A 25,010-nucleotide genomic window follows, 5' to 3' on the forward strand; every position below is an offset into this window, starting at 1 on the left:
CAAGAGCTTGTTTTTTCAGAATACAAGCTTAGTTCCCAACATAATCCCAGGGCTTGGAAAATCAGAGCATTAATTTAAAAAACAATTATGCCAAAAAATGGGCAACATTTTGCAATAACCATGCATTAACCATTTTGATCCAAACTCAAGTTTGATGCACAGGAAGCAAAAAAGCCTGTAGAAACAGGCTAATTCACACCAAATGGTTCCTGAAAGATTCACAACGTGCTGTCCAAAGACAAGTGGGAAAATAAATACAGTTGTTATAGAATGCTATTCTTCCCTTTGTTGCTGCATTTTTGACGCCCCTTCACAGGTGGTCAGGCAATGTCTTCAAGGCTGAAAAATCTCAGTAACTACTACAGTGATTTCTAATTCTCCTGACCCTTGCAGGAGCATTAAGATGTGGCACTTCAAAACACAACAGCCAGAGAAGACCTGCTCTTCCCTCTAGGAGGTAAAAGACAGGAATAATATCCATGCCTCAGTTGCATTTCAACACTTTGGGGAAGAACTCCAATAAGGAGTCATGCAATTAACTGCAAACTTGGGGTTTGAGATCTCCCTGGGGCACCTTTCCCTTCCCAGTGGGTTGGGAGAAAGATTATTCTTTAAGCACATTCAAGAGCAAAGCATCAATTTTGAAATAAGGGACTGCACTGGAGGGTTGTACTTTTAGCAAGAGAGCTCAAGAGTGAGAGTTGATTTAACTTCAAAATTCACAATATAACTTCCCTTTAGAGGCTTTTTTCAGTAATGAAAAGCTGATCCTCTACCTCTTCTGAAACTTTTATTTTTTTTTTTCCCTTCAAACCTCTCATTTAATTTCTTGAGGCTATAAAATCAGCTAGATTCCCTGGGGAAACAGCAATATTTTTATAGCTATATTCCCACATGATAATGGCAACTGTTACCAATTTTGGTCAAATGTAAAATTCTAGTGGAAACTAGTTCAGAAATCTGCCTCAAACTCAAGAAGAAACAACAATCTTGTGTTAATACCTACTCTGAACAGAACTAATGGCTATACATGCTTGTGCTTCTTGCTTATTTGTTAAAGGAAGAACACACAAAGAACAAAAAAAATGCTCACAGTAGGAAAATCATCTGTACAACAGAGTACAGCTAACAAAATAAGGACAAGGTTGGAGAATTAAAGCAGAAAAGAGACACCTCATTATCAGGCAGACCCAGTCAAATGTAGGGAAGGTGTCTGCATGTGGTAGTCCAGCCTCTACAAAGAGCTGGAAGAGTAGGTTGCAAAAGACCTACTTTTCTGATAGTTTTTCTTTAGGTCAGCTGTAAATTTCAATTGTGATGTCCAAGTGAATATGTTTTCCCAGAGATAAAGTATTGCTCATGCCAAGAAAGCTGATGTGGAAGAAAAAGCTATGCAAGAAAAGAACACACATGAAAAGAGAAGAGATTTTCTCCCAATAACATTTTGATATGCCAACTTTTGCACGCCTGAAAACTCAACATTTTCACTGAAGATGAATGACCTCTCCCCCATGAGACTAATGAAACCACTGCTAAGCAGCACTGAACCATGGTTCTTCCCAGAAGCACTAACACAAAAGAAAACATCCAAAAAAACCGAGTACAAGAACAATTAACCATTGCACAATACATCTATTAGCATTGGTGCTCTGGGCAAAGACTTGATTTCTTTGTCACCAAATGTGTCACCAATTCCAGATGCCCCTCTTGTATCAGATGAAAATACGAAGTCTCCTGGCCAGTAGTACATACGACATTTGATAAAATTGTAGCTCTTCAAACATGTTCTCAATATTCTCTTATCACCGTGGGGGAGAAATTGCTTCCTAGATTCCTGGTGGGAGGCAAATTCTGAGATGGTGACAAGACAGTCACTCCCTAAGAAATAAATATCACCTTCAAAGACAAACTGATTCAGGGCCAACAAAGCAGCCTCTCTGCTTAAAACAATCTAGCAGGAACAAAGGTAGAAATGAAGACCTATAATTACTGCTAAGCAATGACACAATTACTGACTAAATGCATGGAAGAGATATTACATGGGTCATGTCTGTTTAGTTTTTTAGTGTATGCCGTGCCATATGTTTTCACTTAAGTTAAAATAAAAAAAAAAGAAACTGCAGCAACTCTCCCATCCTCATTACACAGAGAGAATGCCAGATACTAGCTACTCTTTCTTATGAAAGCCTTTTATATTCTTTAAGCCACAGGTACTGAGAAATTCTATTAGTAGTCAGGTATTTCTCCAGTCTTGTTTGTTGCCCTTCTCCAAATAACTCTTTTCCTTTTGCTTTAGTTACAGAGGTAAATTTGGGGAGGAGGCCCTCTGGGATTAATAATCTCAATAACACTATAAACAATTTTTCCATTGCTTATTCATTGACAAATTTAACCCTGAAAGCAGTGCACACGATAGAGGATCTCTGCAACAATATGGAAAGCATGTGCATATTCATACCTCCATAAGTCACACTGATAGAAGCACTGCTAGAAAAGGGTGCAAATACAAAAGAAGAAATTTCAATTTCAATAAAAAAAGAAATCCCCATGTAACTCATTTAAAAGCCTGAGATTGCTGCAGTCTCGTTGCTCTTCACTGAAAAAGCTGCAAGAGCAGGCTTGGTGGGTGCTGGGAAAGAAAAATTCCTACAAGTAAATTAGACCCTCGCAAATGGTGAAATGTGGGAAGCACTCCAACATCCAGTTAATGCTGAAACAATAGCCTGGGACACAGGAGGGTGCTCGGCAGCCTGAGCTGCCCCCACAGGACATCTTGACATTTGAAGCTTTTAGAGGTCCAACTTCTTGTTACAGTTTGATCTTCTTGACAACTCTTGAAGTTGACTAATTTCATCGTGTTCCTGAACGACATCCCTCGCTTTGGCTATATACACACTAATAAACAAATTGGCAGCAGGGCACAGGCCCACACTGTCCTACACGAGTCCATACTATTAAACTGTTAGCGCAGTCCCCGATGGTTTTCACCAGGGCCAACAAATATCCTCCTCTATAATTCTCACACGTTCATAAGGTCACAGGCTAATATAGGCCAGTGACCTTTCTTGATAGGAAGCCTGTATATAGCCACCTTCTTTTGAGGGGGGGCAGGGAGTTAACCTGTTTGAACAATGAGCTCAACTGCCTTCAGAACCAGAGGACAACCATTTTATTTATTAATAGAGATGGAGTCATCATTTCCAAGCACTCACAGTGGCACATCCCATTTCCAGATTCTGTCAAGTCACATAGTAGGAGATAAGCTCAATGTGGCACTAACCATCTCATTTTTTAAAGTAAGTGTAGTCAAATATGACACTGGCCTGTTTGACAACATGGTCATTCTTCATCATTTAGAAAATCTTGATTCAGATTCTGAAAGATAACCTCATATGTTCATAGCCAGCTGCAGAAGCCACTGGGTGAAACCTAGAGCCACTGTTACACAAAAGGCCAAACTAGATACTTGCAGTGACCCTTTGTGGTGTCAAAACCTAATATACTCATGCCTGTTCAGAAATGTGATGTGTCTATTACTTTCCCTATTGTCTGCACACAGAGAAAGCAAGAGTTCCCACAAAGGGCTACATCAGACACCTGTGATGAATGCAATGACACCTTCAATCTGCTGTATCAGCTCCCACACTCCTGACAGTTCTCAGCTCTGCTTTCGTCCCAGATCGCTGGGGATTGGGACCAAGTAGTTAGGATCAGTCCTTGGTCCAGATCTTTGGTGAACATAGGCAGAGTCCACAAGTACAACATGTACTAAAACTCTCTGCTTATTTAAGACAGTTTAAGAAAAAGGTACCACCGCTCCTCCTAAACTCCTCTTCATCTATTTCTAATACCTCGTGGAGGACACTCAGAGACCACTGTTCAAAAAGAGTTTGCACAAGACTTCCTACCGCGTGCCTCATCTCAGAAAGTCCTGTTCATAAAGCAGTAGGGTCACCACCTGCTTATTCCTGTGTTTCTTTCATTGAGCAGACAAGTAATCACTACGGTGGTTAACGATAGCAGCAGTTTCCAATCGGACATGAGATGTGCATTATTCCTACTGCAATAGTCCATTTCAGAACCAGCATCATGTGGGGGAAAGTAAACACTTGCATATTCAGAACCATATTCACCTTGAGGGCTTCTACACAAATGCTCTTGGAGAGAGTGGAGCACTCTGGTCATAAAACCCCCTTGCACGGGCTAATGGCCACATCAGAAAATGACCAATGGAGAAAAGGAGTGAGCATTCTTTCACGAAGAAACACTGTTAAGCTTTCTATGTTATACTGAGTACTTTTTAGCATCTGGAGATGGAAGAACTGTCTTTACAATCAGATTCTTTCTGAAGAAAATGAAGATCCCTGATGAACTGTGTCAAAATGATCAGCATACCGCCTTCTCCTTGATATGATCGCCTTTAAAGAGTGGTAGTCCTGCCCTGAAAATTTCTGAGCCATTTCTACTCTTTTGCATGTAATTTATACAGACGTGTTACTCCAAATTAGCGCAGCTCAGCAGACAATGTTCTTCAAAAGCTGCTTTCTCTGAAAGATTGCAAGACTTGTTCTTGCAATCTTGGAATTGTTCTCTCTTGGAGCAGTAAACACCAAGTGATGGATGAAAAAGGACTTATTTCAGTTTTTTTCAGAGACAAAGCAAAGAAAAACTTAGCTAAAAGTCTGAAGCATAGAGAGAAACTTTAACAAGAGAAAGCAGAAATGGCGGATTAGCCTCCAAGCTGCTAAGAATCTCTTGATTTCATAACTTTAGTACTTTCAAGCTACCAAGATTAGTTTCTAGAAATTTCTTGGAACATGCAGCATTACTGAAAGTGAGCTCATCCTATAGCTATCTTCCACACCAAAAAAAAGCCATTTTGCACTTGGACTAGACCACAGTGACTTGAAAATGCCGGGTGACATTCACTGAAGTTCTCAGCAAAATCTTCCCATTAACAACCCAGCTACAGTCGGTGCCTATAAACACCGACTGCCTTTCCCAGTGTGATGCACGTCGGAAATCCCAGCTGATGGTGTCACAGGGCTTCCTAACGCACAGAGCAAAACTCCCACCCCGTCTGTTTCAACACAGGCACGTCTCTCTACACTTTCTCAGCCACCCCAACTACTCTTTTTCCCATGCACATCCCAGCTCTGATAGTCTTCATCTCACACCAGCACGTGACTGAGCTCCACGCTGCCTGCCTGGGTCAGTTGTTTGGGTATCATTAGATTGCCCTGACTGAAAACCCTAATGAGGTGCTGATCCCATCATCCAATCACTCAGCTGAGCCAGAATGCATCCCGTGGGACGGCCAGAAAAGACTGATGCAAGAATTCCAAGTGATGTGTAACATGAAAGGGCGCCATTCGCATCGCTAGGACTCACAGCCTGTCAGCACGGCCATTAGAAATTCTGGGCTACAGAGATTTATAATTCAACCCTCCCACACACAGAACTTGCTCCAGACTGAAACTTGGCACAAAATTCAGTCCCAGGAGGGCATTAAAAAAATAATCCATTCAACGGTTTCCGTCCCATGGCTTCAGCTCACAGCCATTTAAATAATGGCAATTTCTCATTTCTCTTGTTAACTGAGGAAATCCAATATAAAACACCAGATTTACATAACATTGCAGTGGTGATACAAGCTGGCAACAAACCCAGGGAGAAGGCTGCCAGAGCCGTTCCGTCATCCCCTTTTGGTGAATTTCTCCATTTGGATTCAGTTTAATGGAATGATTTTTATTTGGTCTAGCTGACATCATGTGTAATCTGCAAATCCCACCTCCATGTTGGTCAGGCAGCTTGCCCTAGCTTTGTACACCTTGTGTGCCTGTTAGAAGGGGACAAGCCCTCCTGTGGTCAACGCAGCCTTCCACTTGTGCTGACACTGTTATTTCCTTGCTGCAAACTCTGCTGGCTGATTTAGAGGACAGTAATTAGTTGCCTATTGAGCTGCAAAAGACCGACTGGACAAGGAATGGACATAAACAAAACAAAGAAAGGAATTGATGCAAGCCAAAAAAAATTTGTCAGTAGAGCCTTTGATTTGATCAGAGATTGTTCTACAACTACAACACCTGCTTCCACGGAGAGAGACAGACCCAAGCCTATTGTGGCTGCAGTCCTTTCTCTACCAGGTATTTCAACTCCTATGCAGGCCATCTGTAATCTTGAGTTTGTCAGGGTAAAAAAAATCTTGGAAGTTGATGCAATGCCACAAACACTTCTTAATAAATACATCAGACTTCACGAAGTCTGCAGCAAATGACTGCTGTGAGCATAAGCCTTCTGCTCCACCACCACTCACCCAGAGAGGCCTTCGGTGGCACATGCGGGATAGCAAGGAGCTTGTGTCACCCGCAAAATATACCATCTGCTGGGTGGGCTACTGGCTCCCATCTCATCACCACCAGCACCGCTCTTGCTCTCCCACAGCATACCTGAGATGCAGCCCCTGCTGCCATGCTCCAGCTGCAGGACAAGGCATATTACAAATCATCACTAAGCATCTGACACGGTTTTCCTTTTCATTATAAAAGTCCACAAGTAGCACAACTATAAAATAATTACACAACCAAATGCTATGACAAGAAAATGAAGATTTGTATCAGTGGTCAACCCCAGGGCTCCAAAACTCAGAAAGAGGAGTCTTTCCTGTTCTTTAGAGAATTACTGACTTAAAGGTACCTTAAATCAGTTTGGACTGTCTCTGCTGCTGTCAGAAAAGATGCTACAAGCTATGGCAGTCAATGCCAAAATGCTTCTTCCAGAATGTGGTGGTAGGTCTAAATTGCCATTGTTGGACTGACTCTCCCCATGTACTAAACCATCCTCCACGTTCCAGCTGTTGAAAACCCTTTTGGGTTTCTGAGTCCTACAAGTACAATGCTTCTCTGGAACAGGAGAAAAAAGCTGAGCCCAAGGGACCACCTGAGCTTTCAAAACAGAAAAACAAGATGGGGCAAGCATCTGCAGATCCACCTTCTTTTTCAACAGCTGTACAGTTTTCTCCTACCTTGTCCTTTAATTCCAAAAGGGGGTACAAAGTCCCTGATACGTGCCCATTTCCTGAAGGAATCATCCAAGAACATTGGTGCCGGCTTCGAGAACCTGAGAAAACCAAAATGAGAGAGAAATTAACTCCTGAACTAGGAAGGATAAATTTCTGTAGAGAGGTTGAGAGAATCCATACCTAAGTGCTGATTCTACATTCTCACCGGCAATACAGTAAGGTGGAAGATTTTACTTTTACCCAAAGGTGCCTGCAGTGGAATGAATCTGTCAGACTCCGTGCCATGAGGACACCCAAACACTCAAGTCGTAAGCCTGGCAACCACTTCCACTCAACAATTTAGAACTTCCACACTATTGTTTGGCTATTAATTTAGCTACAATAAGTTGTAAATTGCAACCAGACTTTAGGCAGTTTTACTTCCAGCTTTGTAAGCACAAGCCAATCTATGTGCTGTCTACATGAGTGTGTGAGGAAAGGGGTGCTGAGTTGCCTTTATATTGTTCATTACATATATGCGTGCTGCTCTGTGCAGGTGTGGATGCACTGGGCAAGTGAATGTGGAGAGCAAGGCTGGGGTTATCTGCTCTCATGGCTGCTTCTGCCTCACTCATATGCACGTACACAGCAGCTATCATAACACAGGCAAGAAAGGAAACAGTTCAGGAGATCATGAAGCAGCATTTAGTTTACAGAGAATGGAAATTCAGTACAGATGTAGGTGTTTTCTTCTGCATTCATTAACATACAAATGATTCAAGAGAGATCCTTGCCAAACCAAACAGTTGTGATCTATCCAAAGTCACTTACAAAACAGAGAACTAGTCCTTCTTAACCGTGTCATTATGGGAATACATTATCCTAATTACACTCTCAACAGACAAACACAGCAGCTACTAAAAATTTGTCTCTTCTAGAAAAAATTAGTACAGTGGCCAGATAGAAGGAAACAATTAGCAAAATAAACTACAGAAATGTTAACTTTCATATGGGACGATTCCCGAGTATATCAAGATCACTGCTAGAAAATATGCTAGTACTATTAGAAATCTGTTCATTCAATCATATCAAAACAGTAGCAGGGATGTTCTGGATCAAAATCAACCACACTATGCTATAGAAACGAAGAAAGGAATGTACTGCATGTTCAGAGTCAGAGTACATCTCCACTACAGCCATACTGCAAGTGCGATGTACACGTATCTGAAATAGATAGAGCCTGGCTAACCTAGGTACTGGTAGCGGGACAGATGTAACGCACTGGTTTAACGCTTCCTTCAGGCTGTTTTTGCACTCAGCATGCAGCTCCATGCTACTGCAATCAGGTAACTTTTGGATTTGAACTACCTGATTTAAGACAAACTCATCTACACTATGCCACAGCCAGGTACAGAGCAACAATTTCAGGGAAGCAGCTCAGTGAGGAAAGGATGGAATGAATTCTGAATTATAAACTGCTTAAAGTACAGCCCTATCACAGATGCCCAGTAAATCAGAGGTTGCAGAAATCTCTGGGAAGGGGAAAGAGAGAGACCAAGAGCATTTAACAAAACAAGAACAGAAGACTCCAACTCACCCATGCATACCGCTTCACACCCACTCATGCAACCTTTAATAAGATCATCTATAACCATAAAAGCAGGATGCACAGATTACGTGGCTGATCTAGGAGGAAAGGAATGTTTTTCCACAGCTGAGGATATGAAAGGATCTATATAACTTTATCTGGTAAAAGGTGGGGAAGATGTGTTAGATGTATTAGAGCTCTGAAGATCTTAAGTAAAAAACAAAAAAACACAGGCCTATTTAAAAAAAAAAAAAAAGAAAAAGAACAGGACACAATAATACTCTGAAAGTATTATTACCTAAAAGCTTCAATAACCTGACAAATTAGTTCAATGTTTTTTCAAGCATCTTGGTGCACTGAAATGTATTATGTTACACTGGTGGCTCTCCAAGGAGTCATCTCCACCTCCTTCCAACATCAACAGGAGGAATCTTTGCAGGATTCTCATGCAATGTAAGAGCTTTTGTAACCTGAATGGCTACAGCACAGATGTTCACAGCTCTTCCTTTAGAGCTACCACTTGAACTAATAGCAGAAGTCAGGTCCCACGGAATGATCCCCATTCTCCCCAAGCAGCAGCCGCAGTGAAGGACGCAGTGAAGGATGATGGCACTGCCTGGGGGTCACCAGAACCTTTGGGCTGGTTTGTTAGGTCACCGAGCTACTCAGTTGCCACTGTGACATGCAATCTTCAGGAAAAACTTGGATGCTTCAAGAAAACACATAAGTGAGCAGGTTTTAATCTCCTCTCAAGAATCAAGAGGATTCCCTACAATAATGCTACAAAGTAGTGCAGTGTAAATAAAAAACTTATCCAGTTCAGTTTGCCTATTCAACAGCACTGCACGAAAAAGAAGGTATAGGCTGTAAGGTCAGGCCTAACTCAGAAGTTAGCATTACTTATAGCTGCAATTAACTGGTCTATTTGCAAGTCACACACCAGGAAGAGACAGTTTACAGCAGTCTGACATGGAGTATTGAGTGTCTCTCCCTAATGCAGACTTCCCCCTTACAAGGTGCCTGGTGAAACCAGGAGGAAGGTGAGATCCTCCTGGGACTCCCTGGGCCCTGAGGGGAGTCCCCAAAAGCAGCTGAAGCACCAGCAGGACTGACCTGATGCTCTGCGGTGTCCATCCGCATGGGCCCAAAGTGATGCCCAAAGAGAAGGGTGAGGTCACCATTGGCCTTGTTTTTGTATTTGCTACAAAGTAAACTTTGGGATTTTTCTAGCAAAGAACACAACAGCCTTAGACCACCTACTATTATTTGGTAATATTTGACAATATCGTACATGGAGCCAGGGAAAGTGACTTTTAATTCATACTTTTGCTTCATTTAAAGAGGGGGGAGGAACAGTTTTGGGGGAAACACTATATCCATATGGGGGAAAAAAGAGCAAATTAGAGGATATTTAGCTCCCATAAATCTTGAAGGCAATTCTATTTTGGAAATATTAAGAAATCACGAATGCTATAAGCTTATGATCTATGACAAGTGCTTTGCCACCTCAGTAAATCAGAGCCGGCCAGAACCGATGTCCAGCAGTGACAGGGAAACGCTGCCTGCCAGACCTCTCCAGGAGCACGGCTGTTCTGTCTCGGCTCTGAAGCACGCCTGGCATATTCTAGGACCCTTCAGGAAATATCAGGATATGCCTGAAACAGGCCATGGGAATGCTCTCTGCAGAGCACCTAAAATACATTCCAAGGAATGCGTGGGAATTTGTCAAACAGAAAAAGTAAACGTTTCTGAATGATGTTAAATTTTGTATCTACTGAGCAGCTTACATATGGGATGCTGCATTTTACCCGAGTCGTCTGCCGCTGCTACCTAAAGGCAGGTGAGCTTCACTGACAACCACAGCTCCGGAACTGAAATAGGCTTGTGCTCTATGGGCAAACAGCATGTAAAGCAAGAGCTTTGATTTTTCAAATTTGATTTTTAACCATTTCCTATCTAGCCCACCCCAAATTCCAGAACAGACATAATGCAACCTCATAGCATATGACAGCCATGAAAAGGTGAGAAATTTAGGTGCTTGTGGCACACGCTTATGACCTGCTTGATTTGGGAGAGAAATGCCAAGCATCTAAAATCACTAGTTTGAATGACATACCCTGATAAAACAGCAAATGACATCTAAATAGGCAAAATCTGGACTCGATCTTCAAGGTCTTTTCCAACCTAAATTATTCTATGAAATGCTGGATATCATAATTATGAGGTACAGTCCAAATCTCTCCTAGCTCTCAAGTTTGCATTCCTTATACAAAGACATTAGTAAAATCTCTAACACAATTTGTCACTGCACACAGCAAAAGGAAGTGTACTGCCAGGAAACTCTTCTTAAACAGGAATCTATATACACAAGAAAGTGTGATATATGTTTGTGCCTAGGGGATTACAGGTTACGTGACAAAAAAATTACATTTCCAGTTATTTTCTCCCCGACAAGTAAGAAGAGTTGTGACCCCAAAACATTTCTGCCTGGAAGGCTGAGCTAGCCTGCCAGAAGCTCCCCAGCCAAGTTTTCCGACCATTTCCATTCTGTCCTCCACACACAGGTCTATTAACAAGCACTCCTTTTTGATGTGTGCTGAGGTATTCAACATCAGCAGCGCTAACTTCCCAAAGTATCGCACAAATCCTAGACCATCACCGCCTCTATCAAAGTAGCTATCGAACAATTTCAGACATTTAATCTTGACTAGAATCTGCTCCCTACTCTTACCTGCTGCTTTCAAGGCAATTAATGCATACATGTGAGAAGGGAATAAGCTAGACCACAGAGAAAGTAAAATAAATAAACCGATTGACAGTCTTTGACTATAGCAAGGAGGGAGGAAGACAAGGCCAAGTCCCTCAAAGAGTAGAGGAGAAGATGGCACCATGTTCCTAGAAATCATGACACTAAGGAAAGGCAGACTGGCAGTCCCTAAGCTCCGCTGGGGGCTTATTTCTCAGAGATTTCCCTCCTTCCCTCCTCCCCCCTTTAAGCCGCCCTGCCCTTTGGTTTCTCCTTTAGTTAAGGAGAATCAGCGGCAAAGAAAAACTGGAAGCTGAAGGAAAAAAAGCAAACAGTGCTAGAACTTCATGTTGTACATAACCTGCACATTGCATTTGTAAAAGGGTATGAACAACCTTTCTTTTTTTCTTTTTAAACACACAAAAGAATGACTTATTTGTTCCAACATGACTTCTACTCTCTTTTGTTTGCTTATGCTCAAAAGCATCCACGGTTAGACAGAAGGCACAAAATCTACCAATTTTATTAGTAAAATGGCCAAAATACAAACCAAAGCACTCTAGCACTGAATAATTAGCTCTGATAGAGGCATTTCTAAAAGTACAGAAAGAAAATCTAAACTAACCTTTTCCTTTTTCCCTAGTGAGACCTAGATGTATGTTCTCCCCCGTGCCTCCCTTCTCTGGGGAGCAGCATGGTGTGATAGCATAGGGAATGAGGAGGCTTGTGATGTCCTGATTTCACATTTCTTATTGACATTAATCCTCTGTCAAAAATCCAAGCAGCTCAAAGATTCCTCAAGCAGCTGAAAAATTTAAGAAACTGCATTAATAAGGATTAACCCCATCCTACAACCAACATACCACTTTTCCTAAATCAGCAAATAAGAGTCAAAAAAATGGATGGCTGCAAGAAGAAAATCTTTAGCAGTAGAGATCAGGCCAAAAATTTAGTTGCTCTTAACAAACTGCAGAAATGGTCTAAAAGAAAATCAGACAATACGGTAAAGACAACTTCGTACTGAAGAATGGCCACACTGGGTCAGTGCACCCTGCCACTGCCATTTGAGACCCCTAGTTCTTCTTTTGGAAAAGACAGTGAGCCACTGATCCCTATCCATCTTCTCCCATGCTACTCATGCCTACAGACCCTGAGTGTACCTACAGTTGTCCCTTTCAGGCTGAAAGGTCCTCAACTACTTGGCCATTCTCTGTACAGATGCTACTGAATTATGCAGTGGTACAACACTGCTTCGCTCTGTTCTCTGCCCTTTCCTAATAGCTCTACCATTTGGGTTTTGTCCATTACTGAGCTGGTGTAATCACTTGTTCCTTCGCAGCTTTGCAAGAAGGATCATGAGGTATAAACCATGGTCCTTCCTTCTGACAGGCAGGGGCAGTAAATGCCACAGCCACTCCAAAAAATGCCTTTGGACAGGCTTTATTCCATAAGCAAAGAAAAGGAAGAGGCAGGTACAGCCCACTGAACAAAAAACCCTCTACCCACCCGCAGGCCATGTAGCAGGACCCTCAGTTATCCCAGCCTCCTCCCCTGGGAATGGTTGCTCAGTACCTTCGAGACACCCTGGAGCATCATCAGCCTTCTTGCCCTCTTTGCTCTCCCTCACCTAGGAGGTTGTTAAATTCATTGGTGCAGGCATTTTCCCATTGCCTGCTCACTGCTCTATTTAGAGCCGGACCAGCTGCTCCAACGTATCTTAAAAGGCCTCCGTACTCTGTGCTGTGGTTCATACACAGAACATTGTCATACTATTGCAGAAAAGATAAACATCCTATCATGACTGAAAAATGTAAGTATCACAGCTGTAAAACCTTTTAAGTACTCCACTTTATTCAGGACCAGAAAGCATCAGCTCAAGGACCATGCCCAGTTCTGGGTCTCACGCAAAAAACATGAACAAACTGGAAACAGGCTGTAGGAGAGCTGTGAAAAAGATCTAAGGTCTAGAAATCATGATCTCTGAGGAAAGCTAGAAAGAAATTAATTTGTTTAGTCTAGAGAAGAGAAAATTGAAAGAGGACATGATAAGCCGTTAAATATTAATGAGGCTGCTGCAAAAGAGAAAGGTACTATCTCCATATCCCTGGTAAATAGAAGTAGTAGCCCTGGGCTTAAAATGCGGCGAAGGAAACTTAACTTAAACATCAGAAAAAGGCTTCTTATGCTTGGGATTATTACATGTGGAAATCTATTGCCTGCACATGGGTTACAGAACCTGCATGAATTACGCTAGTTTCTGATTTTATTGTATTACCTTTAACAACAATTTTGCATCTATTAAGCATGGGTTAGTCATAGCTGTGCCTACTTTTAAGAAGGAAAATTCAATAGATGATCTTTTGAAGCTTTGCCCTGGTCTATTTCTTTTAAAACCATATTCACACTGGGCTAATGTTGCTAGGAGGTGACCAAGTACCCAAGCTACAGTCTGCTGCAGCTGGGAATCAAGAGCTACCCCTCAGATTCCTTAGGATTCTGAAGTGCTTACCTTCATATACGGTAATCAAATTTCAGTACAAACACAACTGCAGATAAGCAGCACATGGATTTTGCAAGCCTGTTGCCTGCCAAGACTGCTTTCTGTTTGTACCCTGTACCTTTGTGATAAACAGGAAGACACGTAAAGTTTAACCTTTCTGCAGTCATTAATATCTTGTGCTTACGCACCACCAAGGCACAAAATCAAAGACTGATTTAATATCAGCTCTGTCCCTCCTGCTAACTGACTATGTTCTGACACGCATGAGGTCTAACAAAGTACCCTGAACAGCTTACCTAGAGTGTCTCTATATAATGGAAATAATCATTACGGGGACTGAAATATTTTGAAAGAAACTGTAAATATTAAAGACAAAAAGAAATCAGTTTGCCTGCTCTAACCAAATCCTCAGACTTTCCTACTGATTCTCCAAACGTTTCAGACAAAACACACACATGCACATGCAAAAATAACAAGAAGCTTTTGGTTTAAAGGTTGGCTTCCTTTTGGGAAAAAAAATAAAAAGGCAGGAAAAAAAAAAAGCTATAAAATTCAGTCAAGGCAGAAACTTTGTCCTGACCTGCCTCATGGTGCAGCATATAAGACATGCAAAATTTGTCATTGTTCACCGAAGCCTCTAATACCAAAACACAATTATGCAAGGGTGAAAAGCTGACTTCTAGACAGCATAGAATGATGTTAGTTTAAAAACCAGTCTCCTAACATCATTTCAATGTCATAGTTTGTTTTTCATGTGTTATTGTCAAAGATGCAAGATTGAATTACAGCTAGTTTTTCCTACCAAAAGCCAGGTGCAGTGTTCAAGGCCTCTGAGGGAGCACTGAGCCAAATAGATGAGATTAAATGGTATTTGGAAACATGATGAAGGTGAGCAAAAGCAGACTGTAATTACTGCCTGAGTTTTCAAAGCCTTCTGTGCAAATAAAAAATGAGATGAGGAGGGAAGGAGAAAGGGTCCAATCCTTCCCCCTAGCAGAAAGAGTCAGCTCACATGGAAGATGCTGGCCAGCAGCTCTGCCAGTTGGCCAAAGTTTAGCACAGTTATGTTCTGCTCACATTCCACTGGAACAGGAAGGAGATTGTTGTTTCTAATGAAAAAGAATAGGACAGCAGTCATCTAGGCTAATTGCTGCTGTGCAACATTGCACTCCCAAAAGGCAGGGAATCTGATTTTTCTGGTGAAGATCTAACATACATTCCAGAAGACTGCAGATGATGGGCACAGCTTCCATCACTGACCTCTTGTCTTTTGTCATAGATACTAATTAACCGGTCCGTTAAAACGCAGTGACTGAACTTTGTTTTTATAAAGCCATCTTACTGTTCCTTACTCTCCATTCTACTTGCAGAGGAAAGTTAATCTACAGCCGTGCCATTGCTAGCAATGCTCCCTGCCCACTGCTCATTCCTGCTGCCCTCAGCACGTTGGACTGTCCTGGGCTGCCGGCAGTCTTATGGTAGAGCACATCAAATTGCGCTTCCCTGTTTCAAAAGCCTCTGATCTTGTTTCCTCCTACCACGTTATTTAACGTACATATCTATCTTAAGGTTATCCTACTGTATCAGAGCAATTTTCATATTTGAAAGCATTGAAGGGAATAGTGAAATCATTAGTGGCCTTCATAACAAGTAATAATGCCACTGCAGAAGGAGCCTGGAACACTTAATTCTTCCATCTAGAACAAACAGCACATATAGTTTTTGTGCATGTACATCAAGAAAGCTGAAAAGAAATTGGTACATATGTAGAGAATAGGACAATGATGAAAAAGAGCCTTCAACCATCAGCTAAACCAAAAATGCACATATTGTTCAGCACAGCCAAGCACAAGCACAGACCAGATGCGACTGCTCTGTCTACGTACAGCACAGGGGATGCAGCATGGAAGGAAAAGAGCTATTGAAGCTAACGAACAAATAGACACAAAAGACAAATGAGTATGACCTGATCATGATACAGCCAGCTGAAGATGAAAATAAGGTCACTAATGTTTAAAATGGGTAGGCTCCAAAACAGCCTTGTGATGGAAGCCGAGGAAGACAGGGAAGTCCAAAACAAATTACTTGAGGTGAAGCTTGGTCATTTAATGAAAGGGGTTGCATGATTTGGTGTCTGCATAGGCAGGGGACTGGACTTTGTAATTCATTTGGTTCCTGAATGCCTGAATTCACCTCTGGCACATTGCTCTTACCCAGGTCAAAAATCTGCTTGGAGCAAAAATTTCCTGCATAAGTCTTACTAGAGTGAGGATGCTGGCAGAAGAAATGTCAATGTTTCAAGCATCGTTACTGAAACAGATGGGTTGTTCTGAAAGAGAATAGTCTTGATTTTTTCAAGGCTCGTTTTCTTCCAGAATGATCAATGCCATTTCAGAACCTAGACAAAAAATTCCTTTTAAGATGATATGGAAATAATTAATCTGCTGCGAAGTACACACCATGGCATTAACAGAGGTATTGTCAGCTCTTCTGATTTTCTTACGTGGAGTCCAATATTCTGAAAAGTTCTACGGGACCCAGTTCCTCTTATCACACTCCTGGGAGAATCTCAGTTTTCATGTTAAAAAAACCCAAACCCCAAACAAATAAAAAATATTTTCCTAGCCTTATAGTTGGAAATGAGACCTCAATAACTAACAAAGGCTCAGAAACCTGAGGAAAAATAAAAAGAAACCATTATTTTCAAACTGCATGCATTTTCTGTCCTGACTCATTAATACTGAATATTTGTAGGTTGCAATTCTCATCAGTGCAACTCCCAACAGTGACTTTAAGGTGTTCCAGAGAAAGCCTCCCCAATGAAAACGCAGGCAGAGGACAAGCCTGCTCTCAGACACAAACAGGAAATGAAAGCAAAACAATAAAAGCGAGGGGAAAAAAGTCTGTAGAAGCTATTGCACCAATACTTGCCTACAGCACACAAGACAGGCAGATAATTAAATGCAAAGAAACACAGACAAGAAGTAAATTGTTCAGCTTCTTTGTACACTGTATAAATTGATGCTCAAAGACAATCACAAGGATAGTCCATTGTGATATTTCTTAAAATTTTTTGTCAGTACTTTCAAAAGATTTTTTTTCAAGTCATCACAATCTGGGTTTGACATAAAAAACTGGCATAGCAGTGACAATATCATATCAAGTCTACAGTTTTGTTGAGAAAACAGGAAGATATGAACTAGAAACAAGAACGAACTCTGCAGCGAAAACAAGAAGGGACTGAAAGCATGGGAGATGCTGAGCAAGCAGAGTTCTCTCTTAACATTTTGAAACTGGACAAGGCTTTTTGGTTGGAATCCACATCATAGTCTGCACCATTCAGAAGGTGGACATCCTAACTAAAAAACCAGTGAGGGTGGAAATGTTCTCCATTGCACAAATTCCTAATGCCTAAGCAATTTACCTTGGCATGCTCCTTCTTGTAGGAAGTTGTTCAAGAAACAGTTGTGTGATTTTCAAGCTTGCCTAGTAGTCAAAGCAGTGTAATTCATCCGACCACAGAATAAGCTTTTTTCCTTCTATTAAGTGAAACAGGATAATATAGCTTTAGGTGCCATCTCCCAGGTACAGCCACCTGATGTGCATTTGTACAATGTATATTAAAAAAAAAATCACTAATATCAGAATAATATCACTTACTGAGAAACAGTTACAGATAGATTACAAAGCTGCTATTAATGAGATTCAGATCAATCCCAACGGGAAAAATTCCAGATGCGTTTCTGTTACTCTGCTGCACAATAGACTTCACATTGTAGTGCAGGATGAACTGGGGGCAGCCAGTTGTTACTATTTAAGGTTCAGACAGAGGCTTTTTCTTCCCTTAACCAGATGCAAAAACCTCCAAGGATTTTTGCATCTCACAGGCTCAGACTGGGAGCCTAGACAAAAAAAGGCCAAAACATGCACCCCAGGTGGAAAGGGTGTTTTCAGAGGGGGCTTCTCCCCCCAGGTGCCTGTGCCAGCAGGTCCCTCTGTAACGAGAGAATGGCTGATATGAGAGAGATGGACTGTGTGCTCAGTTTCATGTAATTCTCTGTCTCCTCTGTCACCTTATTAATTCCAGCCCTTAGCCTAAGAGTTATCTGTAAAGCAACATGCATTAAAATCTTCCAGATAATATCAGCACTGTTTAATATAAGCCTCTCTCCTCTGGTCCCATGGTTTTAAAAATAAACAAGTATTTTAACAAAACAAGGGTAAGACACTGAGCTTGTAAAACCTCTTTCTGGGTACTGCTTCCAGAGATATGGCATAGAGACTGGACACTGAATAAAGTTTCCATGTAAGAGGCCACCTGACAAAACCAAAAGGATTTACTGACTCAAGGAGCAAGTGGGTGCTGTGGAGAAAACTGCAAACAGTAGACGGCACAGACAGCTATATAATTTCTTCATCATCCCACACAGTAAGTGTCTGGCTTGAGTTAGAGATTAGACAGGGAAGAAGAGACTGGAGGTGCCACTTGAGTGCTCTGACAAAGAAAAGAACCATGAACCATGCTGACCTCTCCTGTCCTACTTGCAACACAGGTGCAAAAACCAAGACCTGTCCTTCCAGCCAGCACACTTACTGGCGTCCTCCGACCAGGGTCCTGTGCTCTGTTGTGTCCCCAAGTCAAAGCTGAACATGCGTCTGGCAACAGACTGTGCAACAACGGCACCCATGGCAGTAACTTCAAAGGACTCTGCTCCGAGGCTTGACGGATACCTGAAGCACAAGGTAAGTTCTTAAAAGCCTGCTCTCCAAAATGCTGTAAATCTTTTGGAGGAACCCATATCCTCCCTGCCTCGCTAATCAAAGCAGAGGGACCCTCCCAGTTATTCTTATTGCACCACCTGAAGGATGGTACAACAGTCCTCCTCATTCCAGGAATGGAGCTTTTCAATGAGATAGTTCATTTCAACAAGTTCCCACAAGAAAAGCCAGTAGAAAAAAGGATGCTGCTGGTTTATGCATTTGAGATTTATGTAAGTCACTGAAATAAATACTAAATATTATTAGCTACGAAAGGAAATGGTTATAGTGAAGAGGAGGGGATAAAAAACCCCCACAAATACGCCTTCTCTTTCAGTACCCTTGATAAAGAAAGCACTTTTCCTACAGCTGTGGGAAAGAAAACAAGACTTAATGGTGAAAGTTAAAGTTACACGTCTTTTGGCTGTTATCAAAGGGAGCTATAGCACATGGACAAAATGCAGTCTGAGTGATCCCAAGTTCCAAACCAAAGACATGCTGCAGGCATATTCATCATCGGCATTTGTATTCATTCCTGAATATTACAAAGAGCAGTGAACACTTGCTGATCCACTACTTTTGTCCCAGTAGCAACGTTTAATTGCGTGAACTGCGTTCAGTCTTTATAGAAAGCATCAATAAGTTCACTCCTGTCATTGATAGTCTCCCACTGACCCCCTCAGGCAACCCAGTATTAAGTCGTTGCAGTGTGCAGCGCTGCTAGTTGACACAGAAATCCTGCCACACCTGGGAGTTTGCCATACCCTTAGTGAGTAGGTGGAACAAAGTACAGAGAGTGACCTTGTAACCCAGCATCTCCACGGATCCATCAGGGAGACACAAAAGAAGTCACTTACTCTCCGCCTCAGCCTGGAATTCAGTCTATTCACTGTATTTTCTTAGCATCATCCTGTTTTGGTTTATTTTCTCATTCTTTTGTTTGCCCACCTATGTTTGTCTAACCACTTAGATGTCCTACACAACCATTACAGTATTCAAGCGCTCCGCAAACAATTGCTTAGAATTTACATCTGTCATAGAGAAGGTGTTCATGTTTTCATTCCACTTCTTGAAAGTTTTAAAACTAATACCATGAAGCTATTAAACTTTTAACTCCAGACATTTTGGAAGTAGACATGCTCGGTGTGACAGTGCAAAAAATCTCTCCGTTACAATGACAAATTGCAGTCATTTTGTTCTCGTTTAATCTTACTTTTAACAAAACAATCACTTTGGTAAGAAAAACTGGAAAAAGTCATGAAAGCTCACAGCCTAAAAAGTGAAAGCTTTGGAATGCACTGGGAAAAGAAAACAAAGACGATAATATAAATAATGAGTAATCTTAATCACCAGCTATTTCTAATATCTTACTGTCTTAAGTACTTCTACCCTCCAATAAATCAACACTTAGTCACTTCTTTGAACTTACGAAGTACAACAGAAGAAATAACAAGAAAGCTGGTTCAAGCTACCAAATAAAGTTCCTTAAAAATAATAATAATAATTTATTATTCAAAGCTGTAATAAAATCCCAGAAAACATTTTGACTGCCCTTCCAAATTTTTCCCAAATAGTTGTTTTTCTAAAAACAATTTCCTTATATTAGTTTAGAGTAGTTTAAAAAAAGTTAAAGCCCACAACCCCATCTAATTCACGATACTCTTAATTTCCCTATCTAAACAGAAATTAGAAGGACTACTTTAGCCGAGTATCCCTCGATCTCAATGACAAGCGAAGCACCAGATTTTCATTATCCAGCAAAACAGCAATGCTGCTGGCTGCAAGGAGAACTTCCCACAAGTATTTATGGGTGCTCTTTGGGCAAGTGCTCAAACAGACTCCAAACAGACAACCATGGAGCGAGAAAACAGTACAATATCATCCCACATCACTCTCTCCACCTCTGTAACACTCATGCTCAGCCCTCCTGAATTCTACCTTTCCTTTCCGCTGGACATTTTGCTTTTCCTGAGTTGCAGACTAAGTGTACTTGGCAGTGAAGTTTACAAGCAACACAATTGTAAAACCTGCAGATTCTCACGTCAATACTGTGTAAACATCACTGTCTAAACTTAAGCCTACAAATGACTGAAGAAAAGATTTTCAGAGACAATCAGCACTTTGTTGAATTCAACAGAAACTGCATAGTAACCCGTCTTCTGAACAAATCAGGTCACTCATGTTACCATACTTATCTTCTGGTAATTACTTCTGAATATTCCCAGTGCACATTCTTCCACCGCAGCAGCCTGATACATGCTCTGCAGCAATGGTTTTCATTTTAGTATCTTGGCCAGTCATGAAGTGAATCAAATCGACAGCCCCTCTGGTGATAGCAAGCTTTAGAGGCAACAAAATAGGTCCACTCCCGCCAACTTTTATCAGCTAACCTTTGAAAAATGGCATCCCTAGTTACAGGAATTAGTATCTCCCATACTGAGAAAAGGGATTAGGAGTGAAAACACAAGAGCAGCTCTAGTAGAAATAAGAATAGGCTGATGTGCATCAGCATCAACAAATTGCTTCCAAACCTGGCCGTGGCCAGCACAGCTTTGGAGAACCTGTAACAGTTAGTGTGAGCTTTTGTTCCATGGCTACTTACTTCTTCTTTCAATATCAAGAGTGTGCTTAATGCTGCAAAGCACAAATCTGAACAAACCTTGCCTGCTCTGCTTACTGTTATCACCCACTGAAAGCCACCATGGACATTTCTTGAAAGACACATGAAGAGCCTGGACTCCGAGGGCAGCGATCTCGAGGCACTGAGCTGTGCAGCGTTAAGCATCAACACTAACCCCAGAACAGAGGCATGGGGATCAGAGATGTGCGCCTTCTTGGTAATTACAGTTACTGCATCAGAATTGGTGGTCTCTGAGGAAGGGAAAAAAAGCGTCGCTTGATTTTTAGCTTGGGATTATTTTTTTAGGAATTCATCAGTTTGCTTGCCCAGCAGTAAGGAAAATCCTACCTAAGGATGCAAGTGAGACTGTGCTGGGTCAGATCAGAGTTCAAAATCTCTTTTCCAAAAATGGCAATAAATGGATGTCCAAGGTAAAGCAAGAGCAGGGCAAAGAGATAAAGTATTTCCTCCCTAACATTCACACAGCTTTCAAACATTTTCAGCTGAGTGGATTTCCTGAGCTTGATGTGGTTTGTCTAATCAGCAACCCCCCTTTCCCTCCCAGCAATGGATCTCTCCTCCAAATGTTTGTCTAGACTCCCCTGGAATTAGTACAGACATTTTGCAGCCGTCACATGCTTCAGCACGGAGTTGCTCAGGTATATGACCTGATGTATGAAGAACTGAATCTTTTTTGTTCTGATGCATGGAAGTAGAAACACATTATGCAGAAAGACTGTATCACGTTTTTTCCCTTCTACCTTTCTTCCCTGTAGTAAAAGCCAAGGGAGAGTTCAGCACAGCTCAGCCAGAAGACCCACCACAGAAGATCAGATCTCCCTCTGCTCTCTTGCTTCCTTCCCCTCAGACACTAACAGGGACATATGTTTTTATCCCATTTGTTACACATCCAGCTGCCTCAGCAATCACATCACCTCCTAACTCTCAATCCCCCTTTGCCCTCAAGGTCTTCCCTTATTCTGCCTTCGGGATTTTATGTTACCGAGCTTCAAGAAGTTACGTTTCACACAGCTCTCATCTGGGAAGCACACTCTATCTTTGTGCAGTAGAAGCCTTTAAATCCATTTCTTATGTTCCTTATGTGTTCCTCAGACTGTATCTCCCAAAGCTCTCAATTGGCTTCCCTGGTGTCTACCTCAGGCTGCTTGCTCTCCCCTACTAGGTGAGCAACTACCCCTTTTTGGCCTGGCAGACCACTCAGCAACTTTTAAGACTGGGGAGTACTGCAGGCAGTAGTCCCTCTCCCACGACGTAAGGAGTCAAGCCTCCTCCTGTGTTCACACAGGACAGCTTTCCCTAAGATGTTTGGTAGCTGTAGATGGCTGGGAAGTTTCAGATTTATTACATATGACTGAAAAATCTCTCTCTGCACAATGTAGCTGCCGACAGGAGCACCAGAAATGAAGTGTCTGTAAAGGACTGAAGGGCCATACACGTACAATGAGCCCCAGCTGCTTTCTGGGAAAGAGCGCACAGGCACAGAAACCATGGCACGCTCAGCAAGTGGCCTGGGCTTCCAGCTGGTGAAGAACATGAAGTCACTACGTCCACAGACTGCACTAAACAAGAAACGGCAGTTATGGCAGCTATCAACTGCTTCAAGGAGATCCTCTCTTGCACTTTTGAGCTGGCCAGTGTTCTTCAGCAGCTGCACGCAAGGAGTAAAACACTAGCTTTCAAAAAGACATATTTCATAAGGAGATGAGGTCTATCCAGGCACAAATGACAAACAGCTACATTACTCCCCTTTACCCACTAGCTAGCGTGGGAATAAAGCTCAGACACAGGAAAACTGCCTCTGTAGCAATGTCCTGCAGCTGTCAAAGAGTTGGCATGCAAAGAAGTCAGGCACAGGAAGAAGAGAAGTGCTGCTGCAACCCTGGCCAACTGAGCAATTTCAGCGTCTCAACATGACAGCACAAAAGTAGGTGACCACAGAGACACTTTCCCATTCCACTTTCTGTACAGCTTTGCCTTGGACATTCACATGTTGTCTCTCCTGACCTGCGGGAAGTACAGCAACGTGTATGCTTTGATCCAGCAATACTGACTTAAGATCCAGTCTTGTGTGGGAAGCATTGATGAATTACCTCTGGTAGACACTAAAATCACTCAACCAATTAACTGAGATTAGATTAGCTAGTAGGTTTGGAAAAATGCTACGAATAAGATGTGTGCAGCCGCACATGTTTTTACTCAATTACATGACAGTAAGACATGTATTACTTCAAGCATCAAGGCTACACCAAATCAGATAAGCAATCCCATCTAAAACAAAAACCAGCAACATACTTCCCACAAAAGTAAAATAACTTTGTACTAAGCCACAGTGGAGTAAACCGACCAGAGATACAGTTTCTTCCCAACCCCGATTAGCTTCAAAATCAATGCCTTAAAGAGCAAGAATTCACATTCTTACTTTTTAAAAAATCTACTGTTACTATAGCTGTTTTATTACTTGTATTAGTATGCGATGATGCATTTCTTATTCAGATCCTGTCTCAGTAAAGTTGATAAGGTTAGACCAGTTTGAAACATGGTCTATTTCCATTTAACTGAGAGCCAAGAAGGTTTAATATTAATGCAGTTTACTACTTTTATGCCATTCACTAAATTGCACACACCTATGGTATTTTGTCTGCAAACTAAACACATCACATGTTTGCTCATACAGAACCCATCCTTCCTAGAGAGACAGGCTACAGTTTTATTTTGGAGTAGATCGAAAAGCAGGTCTGAAGTAGGTGTGCAGACATGCAGGTCTTCTCTACCACTACCTCTTCTTAGCAAGGAGTAAAAGAGGAAGAGCAGAGGACCAAGGCCTGAGCTCTGTGGGCCTCCTCCTAGAGGAAGCTGGACAGAGCTGGGTGTGCAAGAGCTTCTGAAGGACCTGTGAAGGAGTGCTGCAGTGAGACAACAAGAAAGGAGACAAACAAGTAAGGGAAAAACAACATTTTGAGAAGAGCCATCTTGACGGTGCTAAAGGCTGTTGGCTGGAACAACCTAAAAGTCTACCGGTTTTAAGCAATCACTTGTCACACTGCTTCTTCCACCCCCTCCTGTAAAGTCACATCACATCAGCTCATCTCCAGGAACTGCCTGAAACACTGCCTACACACCGCAGTTCCTGTGGATCTGATGATATTCACCAAACTACTGCTGCATCAAGGCAGTTCCTGCTGGACCACATCTCAGTGGCACTGAATGTCATGCCAAAATTTGCTCTTCCAGGTAAGGAAAAGGCAAGAGAAGCTTAGGAGACAGGGAACGAGGGCCACAGCTGGGAAAAGTGGAAGGTACTGGAAAAGTGCAGTGGGGAAAATGTGCTCATGGTGTTAAGGGGTGTGGGATCAGGATGCAGGTCTGTGCAGGTCATGGTATACAACAGGGGAGAATACAGAGTTGCCAGAGTATGGTATAGTGACAAGGGAGGCTGGACAGTGGTTTGTAATTTGAAGAACTAAGAATATATAACAAGGGAAGTGGTAAACGCAAGATTACATAGACCACGGGACAGGGTCTCTGGCAACTGGGACTAGAGGATTCACTTTTTAAAAACATATTTCAGTGTTGCACTTCTAAATTCTGCTTGAAACCCATTTGAGACTGCCCTTGCAGCTTAGCAATGAAGAAGTCAAAGACTCTGCCTGTGAAGAATCACCGGAACCTCTGTCTAGAAGTTTCCAGGGGCCTTTCAAGAGGTGTAAGCTATACTGGAAACAACCTAGGAGGGAACTGGAGGAGAGAAGCTCGAGGACATGAACAGAGTGTTATCCT

At 41.9% G+C, this 25,010-nt stretch overlaps 1 protein-coding gene across 5 annotated transcripts in view; it reads right to left on the bottom strand.

Moving 5' to 3' along the window:
* ST3GAL3 (ST3 beta-galactoside alpha-2,3-sialyltransferase 3) overlaps positions 1-25,010 on the bottom strand; it is a 190,327-nt gene that overhangs the window by 69,848 nt on the left and 95,469 nt on the right. For all 5 annotated transcript variants that reach the window (XM_072868662.1, XM_072868661.1, XM_072868659.1 and 2 more), the window contains one exon: positions 7,025-7,119. In XM_072868662.1, the coding sequence (XP_072724763.1) occupies positions 7,025-7,119 (95 nt within the window). The remainder of the gene's footprint in view (positions 1-7,024; positions 7,120-25,010) is intronic.

Source organism: Ciconia boyciana, chromosome 7, assembly GCF_034638445.1.
Source record: "Ciconia boyciana chromosome 7, ASM3463844v1, whole genome shotgun sequence".
Classification (NCBI taxonomy): domain Eukaryota; kingdom Metazoa; phylum Chordata; class Aves; order Ciconiiformes; family Ciconiidae; genus Ciconia; species Ciconia boyciana.